At 41.4% G+C, this 27,436-nt stretch overlaps 1 protein-coding gene across 7 annotated transcripts in view; it reads left to right on the top strand.

Moving 5' to 3' along the window:
• Positions 1–27,436, top strand: part of RARB (retinoic acid receptor beta) — a 334,498-nt gene that overhangs the window by 273,455 nt on the left and 33,607 nt on the right. For 6 of the 7 annotated variants that reach the window (XM_055706733.1, XM_055706735.1, XM_055706734.1 and 3 more), the window contains one exon: positions 13,523–13,664. In XM_055706733.1, coding sequence (XP_055562708.1) covers positions 13,523–13,664 — 142 coding nt within the window. Of the gene's footprint in view, positions 1–5,018; positions 5,123–13,522; positions 13,665–27,436 lie in introns of those variants that run through there. The other variant, XM_027814848.2, reaches the window with a different exon arrangement.

The following is a 27,436-nucleotide window of genomic DNA, read 5'->3' as shown; positions in this document are numbered from 1 at the left end:
GTTTTTTCATTAGTAGTAATAGTAAACTCAAATTATTGAGTCTTATGCTTCTGGCAGCGTCTGTTCCTTTCTATAACTGAGAATGCACACCATAAGAAGAAGAAACTTCAAATTTACATGTGTAGGTGCCAGTTGTTGTTGGAGTTGAATCATGGTTTCTCACACCAAGGTCAGTACTGGAGAGTGCTTGTCACATTTCTATCCAACTTTTACCTGTTCATAGTTGTTGTGGCTTGTTAACAGATGGCTGAGGGAGAGCTGAGGCTCACACCGGATCTGTAACATGCTCACAGTTTACAACAGCTTCAACAGAATTAAGTAAATCATACGTATGTGTAAAAGTGCTGTCTATGCAAATCATGTCGCGACACACCAACCAGAGATGCCAGAAGCAGGTGGGCTGCAGTCCAGGCTGGAATGCTTACCCGCTGAGAAGTCCCCTGTTTTGTATGCAGTGGGTATGGAGCAGAGCATGTTTTTAATTTCCTGTAAGTAGGTTCTAATGGATTTTACTTTTTCTATTTTCCTCACTAGAGAGGGAGAAAACACTTTTGTTTTGTTCTCTTCTTGTCAATCTATTTCATAGCTGTCCATTAGTTTAAGGACCACATGTGGCCTTTAATTATAGATGTGGAGTACAGCATGTAAGGGCACATCCAGAAAGTTGTTCCAGTATAGGCAAAAATGCAGCTTTTCACCATGTTTAATGCAACATTTCATAATATGATCTTTTAAAGTGTTGTTTGTAAAGGTAGTTCAGCAGGTAAGGAAATAAGAATATCTGAGCAAACATCTCAGAAATTACTCTTCATATTTTCTAATAAAACTAATACCGTACTTTTTTTAATACCATGCCATATTTATTTATGCTTACTGAACAGCAGTTATAGATGTGTAAAATTACAATGAACTAGCTTTTATTTTCTAACTATGGAACTTTTTTTAAAAAGAAACTGGTTAATGAGACATAGAGAAGGGATACATAAGCAGTTGTTCTGTTGAACTGAGATTTAGGATAGCTTGCTGGACCCCATAAGGAAGTGCAGTGTTTTCTGTGGAAGAAAGGGGGAGAGTAGAATCATTTACATAGTGTGGTTCTGGCTGAGTGTTGACTTCAGTGCTGGTGAGATGGTTGTGGTAAGTGTTCTGCTTGCTTTAGGGTTCTTTGGAAATTGTAGTTTGTGTTTTTCTTATTAAGTACATAAAGATTTTGATTGTCACTGTTTAGAGAAGTAAATCCAAAGTCAGGGGGGTTCATAAGTGTTCAAAATGAAATTATCCATTATGTAATTCTGTTCCCTTACATATTAGGTAGATATTCAGATGCCTTTTGTTTGCTACTTTTTTTGAATTTATTTTGAAAGATGTACCTATCTGTATTTTCTGGTTATTGTAAACCATCACCCAGTTCATAAGCGGTCAGCTTGCCAATTTGCAGAAATACTTTGATTGCCCTACGAAAGTGACCTTCCATTGCTCTCTGTGATTACTGACTGACCTACTAATGGAAACAGAGGTTCTTTCTAATCCCAAATGAAGTATTCCTTTGAGGAAATTTCCTGAAGGGGTATTTTCTTTAGTTTCCTCTGGCAATGGAGTGCAACTGATTTTGCAACATGGATCCTAAAGCTGTTCAGCCTTGCAGAGCTGCTCTTTGTGAAATTTAAGTCTTCTGCTGTAGCTGGGAAGACAGTTGGATGCAGTTTTCCATGTTTCAGTTTCCAATACTGTCAGCTTTACAGATTCTTTCTTAAATTTGTTTATTGTATACAATCTTCTTTTTCTTCCTCCTGTGAAAGAAAACAAATGCCTTACTAAAAAACCTTCCATTTTTTAGTAGCCATTCAAAAAATCAGAAACTGCCAAAGTTAAGATTATACCTATGTGTCTGTCTTTTGCTCTTTCTATCTGGATTTTGCTATCATCTTTAAGTATGGATACGTTGTTTCTTAAGTTCGGTGCAAAGGACGTATGTGTTGTGCCCTTCCTGTTTTATATTATTCTGATTATTTCAGAGGAACGTCCCACATACAGGAGGCACCTCTAGGCATGACAGCTGTGGAGCTCAGTACTCCACTTACAAAAACTTGTAAAGTTAAAGAAACCTTGCATCCAATTCTGTAATTAGTAGTTTTGGTATATTGGTATAGTAACTGTTTAACTGGTATACTGCTGCAGCTGGTCTGTCAAATATTGTGTCCCTACTCATAAATTGTTTTTCCTTTTGATAATATGCAGGAGTCCCCACAAATTCCACAGCTCAACTCAGGAGACAGCTGTGAAGTAGAAAGACATTTTTGTGTATAAAGTCCCTTATGATTTCACATGGCCACGGTTAAAATTTCTCATTTAATATATTTCAGTGGGAAAAGTTACTACGCAATAAAAGCTGTATCATAATACCTATGTTTAAAGGGGAAAAGGTATATTGTTTCTGGATCCCCCGTCTAGAATAACGGATACATAAATTAGAAGGTGAGACATCAGTTGCAAGTAGTGCCAAAGAAATGTAGATTTGATTGGCTGTAAATGCTGTTGGTGATTCCACTCCAGCTATAGCAAACCTCAGTGACTGCTGGGGACCCTTCCAGCTCTGGAGGGGAGAGCCAGCAGCCCCCAGCCACAGCACAATAGCAGGGTCTGCCATCACCTGGTGGCAGGGAGACTGATCAAATGCTTATGGAGCAAGTTTGTTCCCGTTTCAGAGTCCCTGTAAAAGTGACAATTTAATGGGACCCATTACTATCAGCTGTGTCCGGTTCCCTCTCCCTCCTCCCAGGTGCTCCAGGGAAAGCAGAGATTTATAGCCGTGGTGCAGCCACTCTAGCGGGCTACTGTTCACTCCTCCCGCGAGTGTCCCAGCTGGCAGCTCTCCAGGTGAATATTCCCAGCAGGTCTTCCCTGCCTCTGGGGGTGCTTGCCTTGCTTTGGAGAAATGTAAATTATTAGGTCCGTGCTTCAGAGTGCGCTGTGGTCCTCATGTGCTTTCTGCTGGTCCAAAAGAGTGGCAGTGCTCCTGAAGAAGATTTAAGCAGAGTGTTTCAGAGGAAGCTCTGCAGCCCATCATTTTTTAGATGAATGAGCACCACCACTTTGTTAGCTTTTTTTTTTTTTTTTTAGGGGGTCATGGCATTGCTCAAGTGGTGCTGTAAATGGTCTTAAGCAGTCCACATTTATCCATAGTGATGTACAGTGACTGCTACGTGTATAGAAACAAAAATGAAAACTATGTATTTTTTTGAAAGGAAAGAAGAAAGAGAGCATTAGGTAAATAGGAGAGATGCAAGCATAGCACCCAGGAGCCAAATGGATGAGCTAACTAAAAAGACCTTTTATCTTATCCCAAGTCCATGTGATTTTTGTAAACTGAAAGAATGATCGTCTTGTGACTATATGAGCTCTGTGCTTGAATCTGGCCATTGATTAAAGTCTGGCAGGGGAGGGAAAAAACAGGAAAACATCTTGCTAAGATTTTCCTGTGTTAGATTAATCAGTCCTAGTTCATTCACTCATCTCTGAAAGGTCGTGTTTGCTTGTCGTCAAAGTTGCCCAGTCCCAGACTCTCCCTTGCTTCCCTACGGCTTGGCTGAATGAACAGTGGTGCCCAGCACTGGGCAAGGTGGAGGCAGTGCTGTGTTTGTCATGTAAGCTGTGATGCTTTTTCAGCATCTCAGCGTGATTTTGTCGGTGTTGCAATGAGATACATATCTCCAATTAGTGTTACCTTAAGAGTCCTTCCTTACAGCTTGGAATAACTAGTCAGTAGGTTCCTCTGGCTCTGTTTGTGCAGTTGCTAATCCCTTGCACTGGCACAGGCTGCAGTTCATCCACCTTTCACAGCCTGCTTTTGCATGTTGTTGAGACCATTTTGACCGTGTGTACTTTGACTGTGTACAGGAGCCAGGCAGATGGGTATGGCCACCATCTCACTCTTAAAAATGGTGGGTTTGCCAAGCCGGTCCAGCTCCAACTCATCCCTCTGCTGTCGCCTTCAGTAATGAGTTTCAGCTGCAGTGTAGAAAGGTAATTTTCCTTGACTACTGCCAGTACTAGAGAGCCAGACTTGCATGTTTCTGGCATGTTTTTGGGTGTTTACTTGAACTCTGTTTTCTAGTCTCCAGGCATCCAAGTTTCACTAAACTCTATGTTTTACAAGGTTTTAGTGAGTAGTTCTGTATTAGCAGAGTTTCTTTGTCACTGAATGCAGGGGAATGAGAGTGTAGCAGAAAGTAGTAAGTACAAGATACTACTTTTGCCAGATTTCAAGAGATCTGATACAACATATTTGTTTAGACATCAACTGTCAAAACTAAGTGAAAAAAAATTGTGGGGAGATAATAAACATGTGTTGATGAGTCATTCAGATAGATGCCTGAAAAATGTACCAGCAAGGATAATGCTCAAGACATCTGGTTTATTTTGGCACATTTATGTCCATGTTCTTTCTTCTGAATATTTTTAGGTTGCTTTCTGCATTGTTTTCAGAAAATTCTTCTCTGCTGCGGATCAGGCACATTTTAAAACTCCTCCCAGGTTGGACAAAAAGAAAAGAAACATGCTGGGTCTTGAAGACAAGCGGGAGCCGTGCTGCGGCACAGCCAGAGCCAGCTCTTCACCAGCCATCCTGGCAGGTGGGTGCTGGGCCAGCACCCACAGGCACCCACCCAGCTGGCTGGGCTCAGGCTGGGGTGCTGCATTGGCTCAGGGAGGGTGGGGAGACGGCAGGGAGCAGCAGGCTGTGCACGGAAACTGTGCAATTCCCTCTGCTAGAGCAAGGGGAATTGTGCTTCAGCCAGCTTGCAGGCATATATAAATATTTGTGGCATAGTTTGCATTATGATTTCAGCTGAGCTGTAAACATTTAGTTGCTGATAGTGGGTTAGAAACTAGCACCTCTATAAATTTCAGACGGTGCAGAAATGCAGGGATTTTTATATTGGCTGACGATTAATGAAAGTCCCTGTGCCTCTTCTGATAAATAACTGTGGTGCCAAATATGTGGGGGAAGTCTGCAAGCCTTTGTGGTGAAGGCTGAGAGGGGAGGAGGAGGAGGAGGAGAATGATGCCTGCCCGTGTGGGGAATTTCCTTGGAGCATGCACATACCTTCTTTCTCACATACAGGTTTGTGTTTGAGCTTGTCCTTTCCTTTAAATGTGTTTTCATCCCTGCCAGCAGCTAAGTGGAGAGGCTAATTTGAAAGACCTCTACAAGTAATTGCCGCATAGTAATTGCATAGCTAACATGAGTCTTTTCCTTGTCCTGCCTGCTGCAGGAATCTGCGTGTCACTGCATGGGTATAGCTTGGTGGGGATTTTTTGTTGTTTTCCTTTAGGAGGTCTACTACTTTGTTAGAGTCGCTGTTGCTTAGCTGTCTTTCCTTTGTCACTCTGAAAAAAAAATCCCATGTATGTGTAGTAAAATTGTAGCATTGTCCTTGGAAATGGTCCCCCTGCTCCAACCACCTGAAAAACCAATAGATAAAAACAGAGACCCAAATTATGAGCATAAACCAAAATCAATCATACATTTTGAGGATAACAATTTGGAAAGGCTTTCCTGAGACTGTGCTTCTATGCAAGAGAGCAGCTACAGAAATGGTTTGGAAAAGTGTCATTCTTTACAAAGAAATACTGCACTTAATTAATTCTTGCTCCTGGGAGGTCAACCTGGGGCACTCATTATTGTCTTAATTGGTGATATAAATCCTGAGGCACTGGAGGGGAAGGAAGTGAAAAAACGATGAGCAGTTAACAACGTAGAGCCTTTTGGATGAGCACTAGCCAATTGTACGACCATCCTAGTGACATTTTATGGTTTTATTGGGTTATAGGTCTGGTCCTCCACAAATTAGGTTAAAGAGAACTGATTTGCATAAACAAAAATATAAGAAAATAGCAAAATGCAATAATTCATTCCTGAGTTCTCCATTAAACTGTGTGAAATAACTCAGTGCACTACAACTCAGAAAAGCATTTCTTTGATCTCCTGTTATTCGTATTCAATTATATTCATTACTCTTCCCATCTGGAGTTTCCTAGCAGGCCAAAAACCATCCTACAGACATTACTGAAAGGAAGTTAACTGTAACTTTTTAATTATATACATTTCATCTCCTCTTTTTTTTTTTTTTTTTAATTTGAAGAAAGCAGATGGAAGTGCATACCAGCGCTTTCCTCTCTGTTTAAATTACTGAAGTGGAGAAGCAGAAAATCTCAGCCGATCGTTCCCCTCACATATTGTTTCAAGGTGATGACTGTTCTGTCTGGAGACTTTGACATGTTTGCTAGAAAGGTCAGGAGTTCAGTGAAAATTGAAATTGTGAAGAAATCTGTGTGTAGTCTTAGGGATGTTGTGGTACCCTTGCTAGGGAGATCTGGTTGCTGCACATTTGTAGAAAATTGAACACATCTCCCCTGTTTCATCAGTAAGCTGCCTCTCTGCCAGTTGGCCAGCAGAAGTGTTTCAAACTCCCTCCACAGAAAAAAAAAAAAAAAATCAACGTTTTTATGGTTTGGGGCATGTTTTTAACATTAGACCAAGGTTTGTGGAATGAAAAGATGTGTTTTTGTGAGGCACCATGAAAAATGGGGTTTGTTTCCAACCTCACCAGTGGCTAATGGCTAAATCAGCATTAGTAGCCCCATGAATAATTTTGTTCAAGTTCAGTCACCAAAATTGGGTTTCTTTTCCTTGCCCCCTAAGCCCCACAATAATTTTGTCACCTTAGAAACTATTAGGATTTATCAAGTATGACCTGCTTAGTCTTTGTTGGAGAATTTTTTGCAGTTGCAGACGAGTATCCCTATTTAAGTAGCTTAGCTTATCTGCCTGTCCCTGGCTTCTGGGCCTTTTTCTTTTTCTAAGGAATGAGAAAACCCTGAAAGCTTTCAAACTTTTCCATTTGTGTTAAAATAATGAAAAGAGAATAGACCTTTTTTCCCCTTAGTGGGTTGCTCTTAGGTCCACAGGTCTGTATTCCTGTATGCGAGGTGTGAGATAACACCTGCTTATTTTTATGAAGTGTTTTGAGCTCTATTGATTTTTAAAAAAAACAAAAACAAACAAACAACAAAACCAAAACAAAATCCCCTGCTGTCAATAGCAAATTTGGGTTTCTTCAGCCATGGAAGATTACGGCTGCTCTTCACCTGCAGAATAAATGGTTAGACGTGATGAAATGTGGATGGCAAGCAGAGAGTTTCTGTTAGAAATAACAGCAACAACAGACAAACAGACAAACCCAGAGCACTTCCCAGGGCAGGCTGGTGCCCAGCCCCTCTGCTGCCGTGTGCCTGGCATCTTTAGGTGCTCTCTACAAGCTATTGACATTTAATGGCATTTATTGGTTTGTTTTTGCAAAGATCTGCCTGTCCTGCCCTGACATACATCATCAGAACAATTTCCCTGCTTCCTGGCAGTGAGCCTTCCTCTACTTATTGTTGTAGCTGCTTCCATTTTGTGCCAGCGGTGGTTTCCAGCCACAATGTCAGACAATTAATTTGTTTATTCTGTAAGCCGTGACTTCCAAAGTGTGATAGACAGTGCAGACATCCTGGAAAAGTGCTGTGCAACTGGGAATATGCTCATTTTAGCTTTCTTTTAGATAGCTGCTTTGGCAGCTTTCATTACTTGTGGGGGTCTTGTGTTCTGGCTGCAGCCATTTTGCAGTGTCTTTTGTACTATATGGAGTCACTTAACGGAATATGCTGGGGCTTTTAGGTCTTTTGTAAGCCTGTCTGTGCAATTCCAGTTGTGGGAGTGCATGTTATCGAGGCCTTTCAGGGCAAATATTCCTAGTTAACAACTAAAAATTGTGTGTCTCTGCCCTAACCTGACCACTGATCATACCAGGATTTTGAAAGGAAGGGGTTTTTTGTTCCTTGATTGCTACCACCTGTAATAAAAATATTGCAAACCACATTTATTCCATGAATGTACCTGGGCAATTCCCCATACACAGAGCAAAGTGGTTTTGTACAGATCTCATCACTAAGAGAGACCTTAAATGTTTCTGTTGATGCTCCAGAGATAGCAGGAATTAAGTCCTTACCTTGCCTAAGTAGATTTTATGGGGGTAGCAGGGATAGAGGGTAATGTGAATGATTAAAATAAATAAACTGAAAAGAGGCTATGCATCACAAACAGATACATTTTGTAAAAAAGGTACATATTTACACAGCCCCTATTTCAGAATAAAGCTAATGGCAGAGGTTTCAGGTATGTTGTGGGATGGATTATTCTTTTCGGTTGTTACTGGTTTTTATCTTTGCCTTTCAGAGCTCAGTCAGTCGGAGTTTATAAAGGACTGATAAACTGTACCATAGAAAAGTCCTTCCTACTCCTTTGTTTCTCTTATGATAAAGTGTCAGTATACTTCACTCAGAAGCTTATTTTGCAAATTTACCAAAGAATGGCCTTTAAATCTTTCGGGAGTCATAGCTAGCTGCCTGTATTTGGGGGTAATCAAAGCTGAACCAGATAAACCTAGCAGGCTGTTCAAACAGATTGGGCTTGCAATAGCCCTTCTCTGCTGATGACCCTGTCCAGGGCTTGCAGTGCAAGTTTTCATCTTGCAAGCCCAGTACGTCTGCAAATAAGATTTGGCATGCCCTATGCTGGCAAAATATTTTTAAGATGCTGTTGTGATCAAATGACCCATGTCTTCATGCATTGTGCATAAATTGAGCTCTAAATGATCCAACTTGCCAAAATCAACAGGACTGTGAAGGAGGAGTTGTATAGGTTCCCCATCAAATATGTAAGGGTAGCAGTTCATGCTCACAATTCTGTAAGACTTCATAAGCTTAAACGTTTGACATTATCTAGAAGGCTCATCCTTAATGAGTTCCTTTGTGTTCAGGTAGCCAGTGGCATAATGGCATTCAAAATATTACTGAAATAGTTAATATTCGCTGTGGGCACTGCTGCTCAGTACTGAACTCTTTAATTTGACACAATCAGCGGCAAACACTACAAAGTTAAGTGGTGCGAGGGATGAGGTAGGGTTTTTTGGTATTGTGTTCAAGTTAGATTGACTAAATAGGTTATTTAGTTCTAAGCAATAGACCTAGTAAACTGGGTTTATTTGCTGCTTGATACATATGGTTTCACATATCACTCTCTGCTTTCAGTGCAGCAGATAAGATATCAACACAATTAAAAGTGAAAAATAATCTGTCTGCTCTGCCAGTGGTGGATGCTCAGAGAACACACGCTGATACAATAGATTTCTGAATAATTTATACTCAGCATTTTTTCCTTGCACTCGGTAAATGAGGACACCTAATGTGGCATGGTCAGAGTGATATTCTATCTGTCATCCATTAAGATAACAAGATTGGTGGGCCTGGGCGGAGTGTGGTGTGGTGCACAGAAAAGATGAGATTAAAAATTGAAATGTTTGTCCAAAATGCTCTGTGTAAAGGATGCTGATAAAACCAGCTCAGAAGAATGGAATTAATTCAGAAGTGTGATTTCTGCAAAGCTTTGTTTGTCTTCACTAAAATAAAACCACAAGATCTATGTTCCTTTCAAAAGTTGTGGATAAAAGGAACGTTAGAGCAAATCACTGTTTCTGATAGGACTTCAGTAGCTTCCTCTACTTTAAATTCAAGTACTTTGTAGGTGCTATCGAAAACAATTATATATGACAGTAATGCTTTATGAAGGTTTTTTTATATATATTCATAAGGCATTTTAAATTACAAAGAAAGAACCATTTGTGCTTGTTTTTTGCACAGAAGCATCTCATCTCCTGTCACAGGTTGTTAATTTGGACAGGATGCTAAAAAATTTGCATAAAAAATTGGTCATGTAAATATTCAGCCAAACAGATTCCTTTTGAGGTGAATATATTATATGTAGTAGCTTGTTTTCCAAGAGCCAGGAGGCACTGGAAATTGATTCATTTGTAAGCAGTGGTGGTTTGCTGTCTCTGAAGTTTCTGACAACTTTTTAAGGTTAGGTCACATTTGGATTTTCTTGGTTTTGAAGAAACTGTTGGGGTTGTGAGATCAGATGGAAGTCATTTGGCAAAAAGCACTTGGAGGAAAACTTAGGCTTGCTTCTAACTTTGTTATTCTAACAGGCCAGTGTTATTATACCTGTTCTATCTGGAGCCCAGCCTTGAAATGGTTTAAATGTGCTTTTCCGTTTTAACTGGGCAGCAAGTACCTGTTCTGCCCATCCCTGTGTCCTGCAGGGTTTTCTCTTGCTGCAGAGCTGCAGGTAACCAAAGCAGGTGAGGTCCAAACCCCCACAGAGGGACAGACAGGAGACTGCCTGGTTTTTTAGCCCAGATTCAGGAAATGTTTCTGAGTATGACTGCTTGCAGTGCCACCCAAAACTCGTGGCCGCGCGGCACCAGGCTTACAGAGGTGGAATGGGAAATCAAGCCCCAGCGTCCAGCAAATGCTCCTCGCCCACTGCTGCTCGAGCTCCTGTCACTCCCCCTATGATGGCTTTGGTTTGGGGTTTGTATGCAAAGACAGGACATGATATTTATAATGTGGGTGTTTTTCTTACTGCCTGTCTGGAGGAAAATTTAAAGATCAAATCTGACGTACTGCTGAGGTTTTAAAATGAGCTTGCCACAAACCTTGCTAGAAATAGTATCCCAGTGTTGTCTTATGGAAGAGTACTTGGGCACTAGGCAGTAACATACTGTTGAGAAATGTGTTCCGAGTTTTGAGCAGGGCCACGTTATGCCTTTTTTCACCTGAACATTTTATGTAAACAAGTTCATTTTTATTTCTATTCTGTGAGTAACTCCAGGAAGAAAATCAAATACAGGTGTTAAAAAGTAATTTGTAAAACAACAGTCTGAGCTTCCACAATTAATATCCTCATCTATTTCTTTCACTCTGTGCCTGTGGAGGTTAGGCTGTTGAAGAAAATAGTCTCCATTTCCACCTGCAGATTTGTTTTTTCCGAGTTTGTTCTTCCTGAGCCTTTTATATTAGTGATGACTTCATGAATGCTTTATACTTGCTGTCTGCAGAAGTTGGATCACCTTTTTTCTGTTGGGCTGTGTGGTTAACTTCGTATGGTAAGGACTGAGACAGCCTCCTCTGCTTTCCTTCCTGATGCGCTGTAATTAAACACTAGGCTAAAATGATGCAGAACCTGAATACCTAAATATCAGAACAAGTGATCAAACAGTGGGTGCCATTAGCTACTGCTCATATTTTGGTGAAGTACAGGTGTATTTGGAGGAGGCCTTTTCCTCTTTTCCCTGTATTGAGTGACACTTTTGAAGCTCATATTTCATTTCAAATAGTGCCTGTGTCTGTAAACTGGAAGGCTTTTGAGCATGGATGCACAGCAGCCTCTGCCCCAAAGCATATGCGCATAAAAAGCAGGCTTTGGGGGCTGGTTTTTTTTTTTAATTACTCCAGTTTTTCAGCTTGGTGAGACAGCTGCTGCACGAGAGGGTCATTTTTATTCATTTGGGCCATTTTGTTTCCTGCTCTGTCAGGCTGGTGGTAGGACAGTTATTCCATCAGTGGCTGCGGGTGTTAATTTACGTGCAGCTCCTGATTAAGCTGGGGTGACTGCAGGGGAAGCTACCAGTCTTGACGTCCCTTACCTCTTTCCAACTAAAAAGCAGTGACCGAATAAGCCATATAGAGACCCTTGAACCAGCACAGCTCACACTTCCTGGCTGTTGAATTAAACCAAAATAGATGCTATCAACCCCTCGCTGTCCTAGTTAGCATCATCAGCAATTATTACAGAGCCAGGCGTCACAATGGGAAATACCAAAGCAAGAAAGCAGCAAGTGAAGTATTACCATACATTTTCTTCTCAGCAAGTAAACAAAAGTACGCACACTTGCCATACTTTCCATTCCAAAGATACAAGGAGTGTTAATGATCAAAAGTGTGGAATATAAAATAGCAGTGTTATTGATAACTTAAAAGGTTTTAATTGTCTAAACAAATAGCTTTAAATTTTCCTTCTGTGCCCAGTAGCTTAAGGAAAAGAAAGAAGCGAAGAGATTTTATTTACCTCTTTGATGGTAGTGTTAAGGATCTTCTAAATCAGAAGAGCTAACCTCAGGATGAGGCTTGCCTGTGCAAGAGCTGCAGAAAACTATTGCCAGGGGTTACGTGATTAAGGAGGCATTTTTCAGTTCTGAGTGAATTTGTGGTATTTTCATAACATTAGCATCTGCAGCATGTTGGGTGTGCAAGGAATTTACGACCAGCCCTTACTGTGCCTGCCCTGCCACTCCCTGATCATATGGCCAGAAACTCTCCCAGTTAACTCTGAATGATAGGGGTTTTGGCTTTTGAACTACTCGCATATCTCAGTGAGTCCTTCTAGGAGAGCCAATTTTATAGCTTACTGTGATTGCATCTTTAGCCAAATGCATTGTGGGCAACAGAGCTATCGTCTGCGGCATCAAGTTTACCACTTCCCTGTAGGGTGTAAACATGGCCGGTTGAAGAGTTTTAACCTCTCAAGCCCTCCAACAAATAATAAATTGCCAACTATTCCTCAATAATGCTATGATGTTGACTGAAATCTGACCCTGGTCCTTGCTGAAATGATTTTAAAAATCTGAGTGAGAGGGTTAAATAGTGCTGTCAAATTTCCAAATGTCTATTGCAGAAATACTTTCGCTGAATATCTGTGAGTTGAGCTCTGAAATGCTTAAAGTATTGCTCGTTTTTTTCCTTCATTATTATATGATATTATCTAAAGCTTGGGTTTTAGTGCAGATAAAGAAATTAACTAGTTTTTTGCCCTTTGTCTGTGCCAGCTAACCTTGTAATTTATGGCTGGTTTTCTCTCTTCTACTTGCTGAAGGAGGAATCCAGTCAAATGGTGTTCCTTAAGTACAAACCAGACTCTAGTTCTCTTCGGTTTTTGTTCAAGATCATTGCAATTACTTGATTATTTTCACAGCTGTATCTGAATAAGAAAAAAATGCTGTAATTGGCAACTTTTACAAGTTCACAACTCAGTAACTTGATGCTGGAACTCTTCCACCTGCAGAAGCCTCATTAATTGCTGTAGGAGTTCCAGCAACTAAGAGACCTGGGTTTCAAATTATTTCGCTTTTTACGTGCAGCCTTCGAACTAGAGAATCTCTGCAGTAACAAAAATAGGCAGGACCTTTAGGCTGAGAGCGGCTGTCAGTTGTTGGATGAGTGTTTGAGTTTCAAGTGTATCTGTTAGGAAAGCTGTTTACCCAAGTCATTACTACATCTATAAGCCCAAATCATTTTTATTTGAGCTTTTTTGTAAAATCTAGGACCTCATTTCCTGAATGCTTTTACTAGTTCTAGTTTTGTTTATTTTGGCCTTAGTTTGTGTTATTTAATTAGTTTTTATTAAAGAGATGAGTCTTATGTTGCACGGAAGAGTACTAAATTATAATAGGACTGAGTCTTTAAAGACGCCATATTCCAGCCATAACTTTGAATTTATTTTGTAATTTTAAAGGAATGTTAGTTCTCTAAGGGTTATGGGAAGCTCAAAAGTTTATTTGTTTTCTTTTTTTCTATATTTCAGGGCTTTTTCCGCAGGAGTATCCAGAAGAACATGGTTTACACATGTCACAGAGATAAAAACTGTGTTATCAATAAAGTTACCAGAAATCGCTGCCAGTACTGCAGACTACAGAAGTGCTTTGAAGTGGGAATGTCCAAAGAATGTAAGTTGTTCTCAGAAGCAATTTATTGTTTGTCACATCCTATGTATGTGTGGCAATCCCAAGGGAGAAAAATATTATGCAATTATGTGACTGAAGCCAGTGTCTGCATTCATATGCAGGGAAAGGAATAGGAATTTTGTACACAACTTCAGACCTGTACTTTACAATCTTCTGAGTCCTTAACTTCACAGCCTAAATGCCATCAGCTAAGAGATTTTAGTGCAACAGGCTGCCAGTGCAGCATGGCCACCCTGTGTGGGTGTTTTCACCAGGTGTTCTAAAAGAACAAACCAACAAGATAAGTGCTTTACGATTGGGTTGTTTCCCATCTGCTCTAGAAATGGCTTCTTGGGACACGGGTGTAAGAGGAACAGCGCTGGCTTCTTAAGCGTGGTTTCTGTCCTCCCTCTGCCCTGTAGACTGGCGTATGGCTTGGCTGGGCTTGGTGTCAGCCCAGGATGTCATTTCACAAGGGCTTCCCACAGGCTCTTGTGCAGCAGGCAGCAGCCTTCTTCAGCCTTACACCTTCTCCCTCACACCAATGCAGGTGCTTGTGCCAGAGGTCCTTCTTTTGGCAGTAGTGCCAGTTTGTGCCATTTTACAAAACTGGTGGTGTAACAGCCTTGAGTCTTCTGTTCATACTGGTTGGAGCCTCTCTGAAAGGTGACACAAGCTGGCAAATCTAAACCGGCACGGGCAGTATACCTGACTATGTAAAAGTGCTGCCAAGTGCACAAAAATCCCAAAGGATTTTTCTCTCCTTTTCTACAAATCTCTGGTTTGCCCTGTGAATCAACATTTTAAAATATTTAGGTAGAAATCTGTGATTTTTCTCTTTTTCCAGTTCATTGATATCCCTGTCAAGCATGGAAATTTAGCTAAAAAAGCCATTCTCAAATCCCTATGGGATTTCTCAGTTTTGATTGGAGTGATTGCAGTAGCAAAAAAGTCTTTGGTGTAGTGATTTGTCTGATTGTTGAGGGTTTTTACCTCTTGCCAGTGATGTTCCTGATTTCAGTAGGTCAGTGCCAGTAATAAACATTACAGAAATTTGCAGTGTGTGCATAAGAGAGAGGGAAAAATTGCCCAGCACCACATCTTTAATTCACACACGGGAGTTCCTTGGAGAGTCTTTAAGACCAGAGGAAAAAAATTCTATGCTGATGAGAGATTTGTGACTGAACTGTGACTTAAACCAGTTCTCATCCTCAGCATTTCTCCTTCCTGAATTGCATGGGACTTCCCAGTAGTTCCCTTCTCTGCACTTGGGTAGGAGCCAAAGAGGTCCCAAAGCCACACTGGTCCCTTCTGGTTGCATCCTATTTCTCTCTCCCTCCTTCTCCTTCCTCTCCTCTCAGAGGAACAGTGTTGAGGAGCAGAGAATGAGCCAGATACATCTTTAGGACACTTCGTAGTGTTTCCAACTCCTTTTCATGGAAATCTGAAATTGTGATTATTGTAAAAGGATACCACCAAGTTTCCAGCAACTGGGGAAAGAGGTCTTAGGAATACTATAGTTTCACTATCCTTGTTGGATTTTCTAGTTTTCTCGTGTGCCTGAAGTGCGCTTACCTATTCTTATGTATAGATTTACTGGAGCAGAGACCGTGATAGGGGTAAAGGAGAAGGTAGGCTAAATACAAAGATGTAGGATTGAATGAGGAGGATTTTATTGATAGGTGTTTGACTGCATATATATCTGTGCATGTGAAGCTTTTTTCCTTGATGAAAACAGTATAATGCAGTTTGGAAGAGAAGAAAAAACATTTTTCTCACCCGAGGGCTCGATGGTGTTGAATTCTTAAGGATTTTATTGCTGACGTAAAGTAGTAATCCTATTAAACACTGCAACGTCACATCAGAGTAGGTTTTGGAAATACCAGCAGTATTTCTAACATGTTAACCAAAGTTACTTAGGGCAAAGTATAAAGACTTACTGCCTTTTAGGTGACGGATTGTTTTCTCCCATAGGGTAGCTGGAGCTTTGCCAGTAAGAATTAAGGTTTTGCTCTGCCTATTTCCGTGGGTGAACTGAGTGAAATTGCCCTTTGGCAGTTGCCTTTATCTCAAACCACTACAGGCACTGAAAGGGGGATAGCAGGTTGGAGGGGGATCAGAGGATACTGGGGAAAAGTTAGGGATGTCCTCTGGCTGCATTTCTGTAGAAGGCATTTGCAAAGGAATAGAGAAATTAATTTAAATGTCATCAGTTTGAATGCAGTGTGTCTTGTCTTCTGGGTTTAAGAACTAAGTCTGAAATTATACCGTGTTATCCCTTCATAAACAGGAGCTTTTCATCTCTTAAGAGATTTAAAAAACTATTTTCTTATCTGACCTTCTTTCATACATGTCTCCAGGTTTCAACTCCATTATGTAAACAAAAGCACATTTGTCAGTGGGCTTTTTCTTACCAGATAGAGGTTTTTCTTTTCCCCCCGTACTTTATTCACATTTTGTTTTCCTGTCTTCTTACAGTTCTCTTACCTTGTAACATGAAAACCATGAACAAGGACAGAAAAAATACCAGGGAAATCTCACAGAGAAACAAGCATACAATGCTCAAACGAGTCCCAAACAGGGAGAGTAATCATGGTGGGCAGCTGCAAATAGGAACCCCAAGGTCTGTGGGGAGGAGCTAAGGAGGAGTAAATGCAGAATTTCAGTATACAGAATAATCTGGGCTTAAAAGCTACAGTCAGTCCTGTGTTTATTTGTTCTGCCTTTAAAGGGCATGCAAAAGTGCTTGCATATGTGACTCCTTTTGAGCTTAATGAGCCTTACAGGCAAACATCAGAGATGAGATGAGATGAACTGGCTGCCTAGCCAGTGTGATAAGTAAGGTTTTAAGAATGGAGGCACAGTGTTTTGGAAGAGAAGAGATACTGAGCATTTCTTGTATGCTTTTATCTTCTTTTAAAGAATAAAGTGAGATGATGAAGGAATGCACCAAATTTGCATTTCTCTATGGGTTGTTTTGTTCATGTAGGGGAAAGAAAGTTATCTTTGACTATGTTACTACCTAGATCTGATCGAGAGAGGTCAATAGCAAGGCTGCCTCCAGGGCAGCAGTGGAGCTATTTGCCTTGTGATAATATCTGCAAGACCCACTGAAACTGGATCCCACTAGTATAGGGACTGTCCTTCATTGTGCAGTCATTGTTGCAAAAAGTTTGTGCTCCAATAGACAAGACAAAGGGTGTGAGGGGAAACGACTTAGTGCTGACTGTCTTATCATCCTACAACAGGGCAAAACTTGCAATAAAGCCCTGCTGTCTTTCATCAAATCCCCCTCCTTCAGAGACTCCTGAGCTTGTGTCCCTGCAGCCTGAGCTGCAGCTCTCAGTGCCACAGCCTGGAGCCAGCCCCTCCACCAGCACTGCATCAGGTTTGGGGTTTGTTGTCCCACATCAGTTCATGCCTGGGTGCTCAGGAGTGTGTAGGTGCAGCCGGGGCTCTGATCCTCGCCCCAAACCTTTTTATCCTACTTACCCTTACAGCCTCTTAGTTTTTTTAATTAACATGTAGAGAGGACTGGTGATCACACAGGATTTTTATTTTTTTTTTTTGTCCTGCTGCTGAAGTGAGAAGGCTGACAGTGGCTCATTATGTGATGGAGAGCCTTAGGAAACTAACCTTTGCCCTTCTATTACGTGATCTCTAAGCTGATGTTGAAGCACCGTCCTTGGCCTGACCCCAGGTGTCAGCAAGAAGCACACTGTTGCCTCCATGCAGGGACCTCAGTCCTCGGTAGCTGGTGAGGGGTCACACGTACAGTGTTGCCTCCTGCAATTAAGGGAGCATGCAGGAAGCTGGGCAAAACTCTTGAACAATAATGGACTCTTTCAATCAGGGTGCTGGAACATACGCTTTGTAAGGTGAAGCCTGCCCTTAAAGGAAACCTAAACTGGATTTATTGCAGGGTACAATGGCGGAGAAAATGGAGCTTCCCTCTGCCAGAATTGCTCGGCTTAGCCCAGCAGCTCTTCCACTTCCATCCTCTTTTATAAAATTTGCAGGATGCAAGGACTGTTACTGTGCTTGATGGTCTTTGGGATCCCCCTCAGACACACACCCGGCACACGTACCAGTGTGTGCTACAAGGAAACTGGTGTAAACCTCATCTGCAGTGAGCTCTAATAGAGCAAAATACCGTGTATAAAGGCACAGAATTACTGTTCCAAGTTGCTTCAGTGCACCGAAGCAATGTTCAGATTTGTAAATCTGCTTACAATTAACCTCTCTGGAGGGAGGGAAGGGAGAAGGGAAGGAATGCAGGGGAATTACCATGAAGTGGAGAGAATCCAGTTTTTGTGCTCCATATTTGTATTTTTTTAAACTTGCACAGAAATGTATGTTACTCTTTGTCACAGCCTTCGAAGTCTTATAATATTTAAATGTTCATGCTTCCTGGAACGTGATTACATTATGCTGCTGAAGAATAGAATGAATTGATTTACTTTATTTTAAATCCGGTTTAAATTGGCAACCAGGAAACATCGACTTGAAGAACTGTCATGTTTGTGTTTTATTTTATATTTCTGTTTCATTTTCTTTCAGACTCCTTAGTGAAGTGCAGTTCCATCTCCAATGAGTGGCTAAGTGGAGAGCCAGTCTGCATAGTTGCCTTTGAGAAGTTCATGCAGATTTCACTGATGTAATTTTAAAGTGGATTAACTAGAATGCGTGAAATCTTTGTTTAGATGCTTTTACTCAGAACTGAACTGGATTTTTATTCTTTTTAGCCAGGAGAAAGCATTGGATTTAAGAAGTGTTTCTGCTTTGCTACAAGCTAGATTTTTAGCTAGATGCCTAAATACCACACAGTGGCTGGGGGCTTTTTCAAAAATTCCAGCACAGTTGTCTTGCCTGCTGACTCGCCTTGCTTTCTCAAGGGGCAGGAGCTAAATATTAGAGTGGAAATCACAAACCCTGAATTCTGTTCTGGGACTGATTCCTCTCTCTAAACACTACAAGCTGATTAGACTACGTTTCCTATCTTGAGAGGTGAAAATGATGAGTTTTTTACAAGGGCTGGGAGACCTTGTATTGTAAGTGCTTTGAAGGTGAAAGATGTAAACTGTGAAAATACTGATGAATTAGGAATTCGAGTATATGGATAGTGGGGAAACCGTGCCCAAGCTGTACAGATCACAGGTTTTTTCATTTTGTTCACTGAGGTTGGATTCGGGATTTTTCTCAGTTGCTGATCAGATAGGAAGGTTTGTATTTATTTTTTCAGGCTGAGAAATTGGGAACTTCTAAAAGTTAATGCCAAAAGCCCAGTATTGCTGATGGGTAGATTTTTTTAAGATGAGAGCAAAGCCAACGTGAAGGGTCTTCCTGCTACAAAAACCACAGTGCTCTAGTGTCAGTCTGTCCTCTGCCAGAGATAATGCTGAGTGACTGAAAATGGTTTATATACAACTTAAATTCTCTTGTAGAGAGCTGGGTTCTACTTGTTGCACATTGTTTCCCATCATCTCTGGCTTTTCGCACCAGTTTTGTGTCTTCAAAGAAGCAGATCTGCTTTTCTTTTCAGCTTTTGCAGTCTGTGTGTTTTGTGTTTTAGCCTTTCCCCCTGATTTTGCCTAGCTTTCATTTGCCAGCTTTAATGTTTAAAGGAGCAACTTAGATTGAATGTTATTATCCATTATTTACTCTATGTTCTGTGAAGATGGTTATGTAATAGCAGTAATTGCATCAACTCACCTAATGAGCTTTCCCTCCAGTGCCATGTACAGCAGATTAATAGCCCATGAATTCATTTGCAGCTCGTTGTGTTTCAGAAAAGTATTTCAGGCAGCAATTAATAAACTGCTAAAGAAAATAACATAAAAAATGATTTTTTTTATTATGTTAACTCTCCAGCTGAACAATTTATTGGCACCTTTCATGATGCGGCTAAGTAAATTCTCTCCTAATTCCTCAAGCAGAGTGTGATTAGTGAACCCTGCTCAACTCCAGACTGTTTGGTAATTAGTCTGATCTTTATATCCTAAAATGTTAGGGAAAAGTATGAATAGTGTCCTAAAGTTCTCTTTTTCTTCATTTCATTGCTTTTCAGGCATTGCGCAAATGGCTGTAACTTTAAACCTTAACACGCTAGTGCTGCAAAATTTTTTTCCCCGCTTTCTTGCATTGAAAACCCATAATTGTGTAAGCTAAGAATTAAAGACCTCGGCCAATAAACAAGGCCTGGCACCATTTCTGCACTGCTTGTTATCAGCTCCAGTGTCCTGTACCTCCCAAGTGGTGGGACGGAGCCCAGAGCAGGGACCCGGGGAGGGTCAGGGGTGCTGCTGCCCTGCGGTAAGATAAACCAGGGGTCGGATGCCACTGGGGAGGGAAACGCTGGGAGAAAGGCATGGAGAGCGGAGAGCAGGGAAAGTCCTGTGTTCTGTAGCGTAAAGGGGAATGAGGTGACTGAACCTGATGGGAAAAGAGCAGCAGTGAGATGCCAGGGCTGCGGCCACTTCTGTGGGGGAAGTGTCTGGGGAAAGGGGGAAAACACCGTTGCATGTGGCCGGTCTTGCCAGGCTGCTCTAGATTACTCTTTCCATGCTTTTTTTGGTTTGGATTGGTTTGGGTGGGTTTTTTTGACTTGAATGTCTTTATCAAGTTTTTAATTTTTAACATAATTTCTTTTTCAAAAGAAACGGTTATCCTCCCCCCCCCACCTCCATCCAAAAGAAGCACTAGGTCTTGGCTTGTCTTTAGAAGTAGTAAAATATATATTTTAAAACCTTTTCCCTCATTTTGGGCTCTTGAGGACTGAGTAAGCATAAAGGGAATTCCTTCAATAAGCCTATACAGAGATTGATTACACGTCCTCAGCTGGAAGTTACATTAAGACTTATTCACTAAGGTATAGCTACCGTGGTGAACTTTTCATCGCGCTCTGCTGTCTCTATGACAACACGGATCCTGGCAGAAGTTACCAGGGCTTGTGTGCTCTCTGCAGCCTTTGTCTGCATCCATCAATCCTAGTCCTTGGCGACTCTAAATGTGTGCCTTTCTTATGTTCTTGCTTAACAAGGTGTTTTATTAAAGTTGTGACACTTCTACAGTTATTATACTAATCATTTGTACTGCAGTACCTGACCATGCTCTGAATGAGATGTGCTGCAAGAAAGGAGAAAGTGTCAATTAGATACTAGTGGACTTCCTGAACACCTCGTGATCTTCTCCTGTGGAAGAAATTCAGCTGAATGAGCTGTACAGAGTACTTGCACAAGTAACTTGTCTTTCACTATAGGTGAAGCTCAGAGATAACTAGAGCCAGTAAAAAGTGTAATGCACATACAGTCTACTTTCTACTTACACCTGCAGCACACTCCAGGGAAGTGTGTGTTACTGTTCTGTGGCTCTAGCAAAGTCCTCAGACTTGATTGAACTCTTTCTTATTTAAGGGAGCACATTTTGTCAGAGCCCATGAGTGCTAATGCCATAATGAGGCTAGCACCTCAGGTTTCTGTGCCAGTCCTGCCAAGTGCCACCTTCTCCAGAGGTCTGGCTCTTCTGTGAAGACAGTTAGTGGCACTGACATAGGTGGAACTTCCCATTGTTATTTCACACCTTTGGGGGTTTTTAGGGATCATCACATGCTTTCTTCAGTCAGTTTCCCAGTAAAAGCATTTTGGATGGGTGCCTCTTACAAAGCCACTTAACATGGATCTGGTTGTTTCCATGACCTTTTTCTGTTACTCCTAGTCCCCCACTCTGGTTTTGGGGCAGCCATGGCGGGGGTTACAGCATGATTCCCGATCATACATATAAAGGCGCTGGCTCTGTACCTTCACATTGGCATTGCAGGTAGCCTTTGCCTCTTCTTGAGTTTAGTATCCCAGCTGCTTTCACAGCAGGCAGAACCCTGGGTTATCCTTTCTGCCTTGTGCTGTGCTGGGCAATGCTGCTGTAGGAGCAGATGTGAAATCTAGAGGTAGCCTGTGCCTGCCCAGTCCATGTGCTCCAAAGCACGGGGCTGAGGCCACGCTTGTTTGGTCATGCAGACATAACTGCTGAGACCCCAATCCCATGACCTCAAAAGCTTTGTTTGAGAGCTTCCATTCTTCCTTTATGCACTCAGTTCACTGCTTCATATTCCTCATTCAGATCATTTTCTTGTTCGGGGGCACGGGACATCTTTGATGCATCTCTTTCTCCTAATTACCATTGTGCCATGCAGGTCATGCTTTCTATACTGGCACCTTGTGGTTTCTCTTCTATCTTTCCTCCTCCCTTTGAACGTTGAATCTGAAGGATGGAAAAATATCAATGAGATAAGTATCAGTCTGGGAACGAGCAAATTGCCAGTGTCTTGGGCCTTGAAGCTAAACATGGCTTATTTGGTTGTCAGGCCAACCTGAAAATGTTATCTACAGTAGCCAAGGTTCGTGAGAAACGCAGTAAATTGTTCCCAAGAGTTCTGGGAAGTCTGAACTGCAGCAACCCGAATGTGCCTGAAGGACTCAGTATCAGAGGAGACACGTATTTGGTCCTTCCTCTTGGAAGAAACATGTAAGGATACGTACATCTTCCTGATGGTTTGCATGTGAAAACTTCTTTGCTTGCCTGGTGATCGCTTTAGTAGAGATGGTCTTGCATAGAATAGGTGCCTCTGCAGAAGGGAAGGAAACAAAGCTCCTGCTGGCCGCTCTGTGGAGAGAACTCATGTGCTGATGGTGTGGAAGATGGAAAGCAGGCGCTCGAAAACCAGTAGGCTCTCAAAGACAGTTTAGGAAGATCTCTACATAAGTAGGTGAGGCCATGGATTTCCCTCTGCTGCTGTCAGGCTCTTACAGCTTGCTTTCATCCGCTGTATGAATTGTTATTGCAGAGGGAGTTTTCCATTGCTGTGCCTACAATAAGCCGGCTGACACGTTGTAGCTCCTCCTGCTGGGATGCTGGCCCTAGAACTGCTCTAAAAATAGCCTTGATTTGTTTTTAGTTTGACTTGGTATCACATGCTCAATTTAAAATACATCAGAACAGTTAATCTCCAGTTCTTCAGCACTCGCATGGAAAGTGTGGAGGTTTTTTTTAAAGTTAGATGGCATAAAACCAGTAGAAATAACACCCTTTCTATCCTAACTTGAATAACACTCAGCTGCTAATACTATGAAAGGAAAAAAAGAAAGATGATAAGGCATTGGGATTTTCAATTTCCTTTGACCCAAAGTGAGCAGAAATGGGTTTGCTCCATCTCACCTTACTCCAGTACTTACTCACATGCTTGCATGTTTCTGAAAGCTCTTAAATTTTTAAATCTAGGTCTTATGAAAAGTCTGTCAATCAGGCGACAGCTCTGAAAACTGACTTTAACAAGTTGTAGCTTAAAGCCCTACAGGCAGTGCCTGGGGCTGATGGGCATTTAATCAGCTGAGGGATCATTTCTCGGTGCTGTGCACCTATAACCAGTTGCTTATTGTCAATATAAACAGATTTGGTAAGTAAATGTGAGGAAATTATCTGACTTTGGGAGACATTTACCTGAATTTCAGAGTTAAAGCTAAGTGGAATTCTTCCTTTCCTCTGGCAAAAAGTGCAACAGAAAGCAAACATGCTTTTAGTTGGATTACAGGCATGGTTAGTCATCTGACAGACAGTTTTAATGGAGTCAGTAAGACATGCTGGGGAAACATGCTGACCTACTTTTCTTTATTTCTTTCTTATTTAAAACTTCTAAGCAAGTGAAATGTTAATTTTAAAACTCCTCATAAAGTTGGATTTTGCTGAAGGAGCTCATTTTGTAATTTATTTACACTTCTGCTTGGGGTGCACTAGATGGTTTTGGTAACTGAATTTCATCAGGTTGCTTTTGTTTCTTGATAGGAAATTGGGTTACATCTGAGAAATCCATGTTCTTCCCCCTTTCCAGGACAAAGCAATCAGCTTCAAGTTAATGAATGATTTAAGTCCAATCCTCTGAGGGAGGACTTTACAAACCATTTGAAATTACAGATTACAAAGCGTATTACATTTGTATCATTTTCAATACACTGTATTTTTAAACATTTTTTGTCTTTAAACTTGTGGGAAGAAGGATTACTGGCAGATAGTGTTGCACACTTTGCGTTTGGGATTGTTTTTTCCCATGTTAAGTAGGTCAGTGCTCCACCGTCAGTGTCTTCTTGGAGACAGAACTTGGTGTGCTTAAACCTGGGAAACTGTTAACCGTAAAACTTGAGAGCCTGGAAAGAAAGCATTAAATTAAATGGGAAGACTTAGCAGTGAGGGTGGATTAAAACAGCATAAACAGAAATACTGAATTGAATGATACTGGAATATAAGGGAAGGCTTTATAAAAATGCTGCAGGCATCACTGCACTGTCTCCTTCAGCAGAAGGCACATGTGCAATTCATGAAATGGCTCAGGGGTGCCAGGTTACTGCCTCTCTGGCAGAGAGGTGTTCTTTGCTCCCTTGGCAGCAACATGTAGTTTTGGTGAAGACATCACCACACAGTTGAAGGAGCAGGAGAGGTCATAATTCCTTGACTCATCAGTCAATCCAGAGACAATGTTTTCACCTGCTCTGTCTCCTGTTTGGATCGTTAGCAGGCTTCCCCCTGTCAGTCAGCCCTGGTCCAACGGGCGCTGCTGCAAATCCTTTGCTTCTTCCTGTGTCTCCTGAAAAAAGGTTCTGGTTTCCTTGCTTTTATTTTAACTCCCAACCAGCTGATTATAGTTTGCATTATGGAATTAGTAACACAGTGTAGGAGAAAGAGAAAAAAATAGAAATTGCCAGAAACTGCAGGAGTTTATGGTGAATAGTATTGCATTTCAAAGAATCCACAAGTTATGTGTGCTCTTACAAAGCATAGCACTTTTACTTGCTCTCATATGGTGGGTACTTTTAGAGGATGTCCATGGCAGACTAAAGATGAAACTGTATTTTTTGTCATTTTAAAAATTAAATATAAAATGTTTATTTTAGCTAATGCATGAGAGTTTTTTTCTGTATCTCAAGAAGATTGAAATTGGCATTGCACAGATTTTAGCCATTTTGTAACCTAGAGGCATCAACCTGGGAAGACAAATCAGCTGTGAATGAATGTCCTTATGTGATGAGCTGCTGCACCTTGCATGTTCATCATCCCTGGCTGTACTGTAGCTGTGTGAGCTGCTCCTTACATACAAGGACCGTCTCCCCCCTGATTTTCTTGCCATAATGCTTCTTCTAGGTGATCCGTGACGCAGTTTGTTTTGATTCTAGTGGAGAGGCAACAGGGAAGAGCCACTAAAAATAGTGTAGCTTCTGAAATGTCATCAGGGTAGGTTTTTTTCTGGTACAGAAGAATTGTTGATGCTAAAAGATGGAGCATTAGATGTAGTGAAGCTTGAGTTGCTCTTCGACAGTATTGGTGTGCCTCTGTTGGACAGGGAGCAAGCTGGGGCTCTTGTGTTTCAAATTAGATGTCTCATGAAGATGGGTGTGGAATTCCCAAAGCTCAGTGTGTGTTTGGTTGTACAGTGCCACGCCACCTGGTTATCCCATTGAGGAGCTCAGGGATCAGATTTGTACAGTCCAGATCCCTGTAACAAGTGACATGGAGAAGTGTTAGTTCAAGAGTCTTTTGACAGCATTTTTCTAAAAGAAGGATGCTCAGTTTACCCCTTTCTATAATTTGGAAGAGAACCTCAATGCATACTTTTTTTTTCCCTCTTTGGATGCCTCTTTAGGTGAATGCTGCTACTAGATCAGAACATCCAGAAAATAATTTTAATTTGAAAAGGAGTGCAAATAATAAAAAAAGAGAACAAATAAAACCAAGAGGATAGTTGTTAATAACAAAAAGAAACCCCATTATGTTCAACCCTCTGCCATAACAAAGTGAAAAGTACACAGGGAAGGAAGAGAATAAGCAGAAATATTTGACTTCTTTAATTCTGCTGAGGGCTTAAATCCTGCTTGTCCTAAAGAGAGAGTCAAAGCGTTTTCTTGGCAACTTTTCCTGTTGTTTTCTAGGTCAGTTACAGCTATTTCACGTGGGTTTTTAGGAACATTATTCCTACTAGAATTTATGCGTGGCAAGGCATGAACATATACATCAGCTGCCTCCCACAGGGTATGCAGTATTAAGCCCCATGCATTTGGGGGTCTTCTTTCTTGGCTGGGGGAACGAGGTGGAGAGAGAACCCTATGGTAAACGGGTCTTGCAGATTGGAGGAGGAACATTTTTAAAATATTCCCTAGAAACCAGGGTGTGGGAAGAGCAAGGCAATTAAGAGGAATCACTAGATGTCCTGTTTTAACAGTTTATTATATATATTTTTAATGAGTATTTAATCTCTAATGCTATGTGATGGATTAGAAGAGAGAGGGAGTCAGGCCTCTTTCTATGCATACTTTTATGTTTCCCCTTCATTGAACATTTTTTCTGGGCAAATTGTTGAACTTGAGCTGGCTGGAGGTGTTCCAGCACAACAGAGCTTTGCTGAAAAATAACGCTGGGTTGAATCCCAAAATGAGCAGTTGTCAGCATCGCATTGTGTTCAGGTTTGCATAAACTCAGGATGAGTTATTACGAGGGGGGCCGGGAAGAATTCTTGTTGGTTCCTGTCCTCCATGCTGTGCGTCCCAGCCCTGGCAGACTTGCCTGTGCTGTGTCTGCCACGCAGCCTGGGGCTCGGGGGCAGTTCCGCAGCTGGCTGGGGAGCTGGATGTTCATGGGCTCTTTCAGGAATTGAACAAAGCTCAGATTTGGAAATCCAAGTTTTCAGCCAGTGCTTCCCATGGAGGTTGTAGCCCAGGAACAATATCCTGAGGACCTCATAAAAATGTCTTTTGTAAGTGCATCTTGCATCAGGCGCTTGCTATAGTCTTGGAGAAGACGATCCTAGCTGGAAGGAGGTACCGAACCCATGTATGATGCGTTCAGGGCCCAATCCCACACTGCTGAAGGACATGAAAGATTTGCTGTTGGCATCAATGAGATAAGATGGGGGTAGAAACCACTAGCAATGCCAGTTAATCTTATGCTGGATTGTCATTTGTAATGTCAGCTGGGGACCACCACTGTCATTTAGTTGAGGACCAGCTGTGTGTGGAATTCAGACTCTTTGCCCAGCCCTTGGCTTCCCTCTCAGACGTCATCTCACATCCAAGTTGCATCCTTTGTTTTCATAGAGAAGTCTGGGAAAACTAGGTCAGTTTATCCAAGTAGAAATTATTATTTTATTGAGTTAACTCTGTGATGACCTGCTGCCTCTTCGCCTTCTCAAAATGAACTCCCTTGTGTGCAGTAAGTCTTTTGCTGGAAGTTGCAGAGGCCTCAGTAATCGCTTTGATTTCAAATCAACAATAAAAATGGCTGCTTTTTTTAGTGTCTTGCTGTTTTCTTGAAACAAGTATCTGCTTTGCTCCTTGTATGATCACTATATCAGGCTGGTCTGGTGTACTGTGAAAGCGCTTAATGTAAAAAGGTTATGTGCTGGCTTTACTGGGGATATTTAAAAGATCTTACGGAGAAATCAGGATTTGATGCTACTTGACCCTGTCTGGCAGAATTAAGCTCTTTAAGCCAGTCCTGTAGTTAATAGCATGCCTTCTTTTTTAACTAATCTGGTCCACTTACTCCGGCTATTTCAGAACTTAAGTCCCAGACAAGAAAGCAGGTTGGATTTTTATATGAAAGAGTAGCTGGAACATATTTTAAAGAACGTCTTTGGCATTGTACATAACGGATAAAATATATCAAAATAGACAGTCTGATAATTAGGTGCAGGCTTGTGGAGTGATTCATGTCATAACGTGAGTGCTAAAACAGCTGAG

Source organism: Falco cherrug, chromosome 4 (assembly GCF_023634085.1).
Source record: "Falco cherrug isolate bFalChe1 chromosome 4, bFalChe1.pri, whole genome shotgun sequence".
Taxonomy (NCBI): domain Eukaryota; kingdom Metazoa; phylum Chordata; class Aves; order Falconiformes; family Falconidae; genus Falco; species Falco cherrug.
The sequence above is the reverse complement of the archived record's forward strand: the minus strand, read 5'-3'. Positions and strand labels throughout refer to the sequence as shown.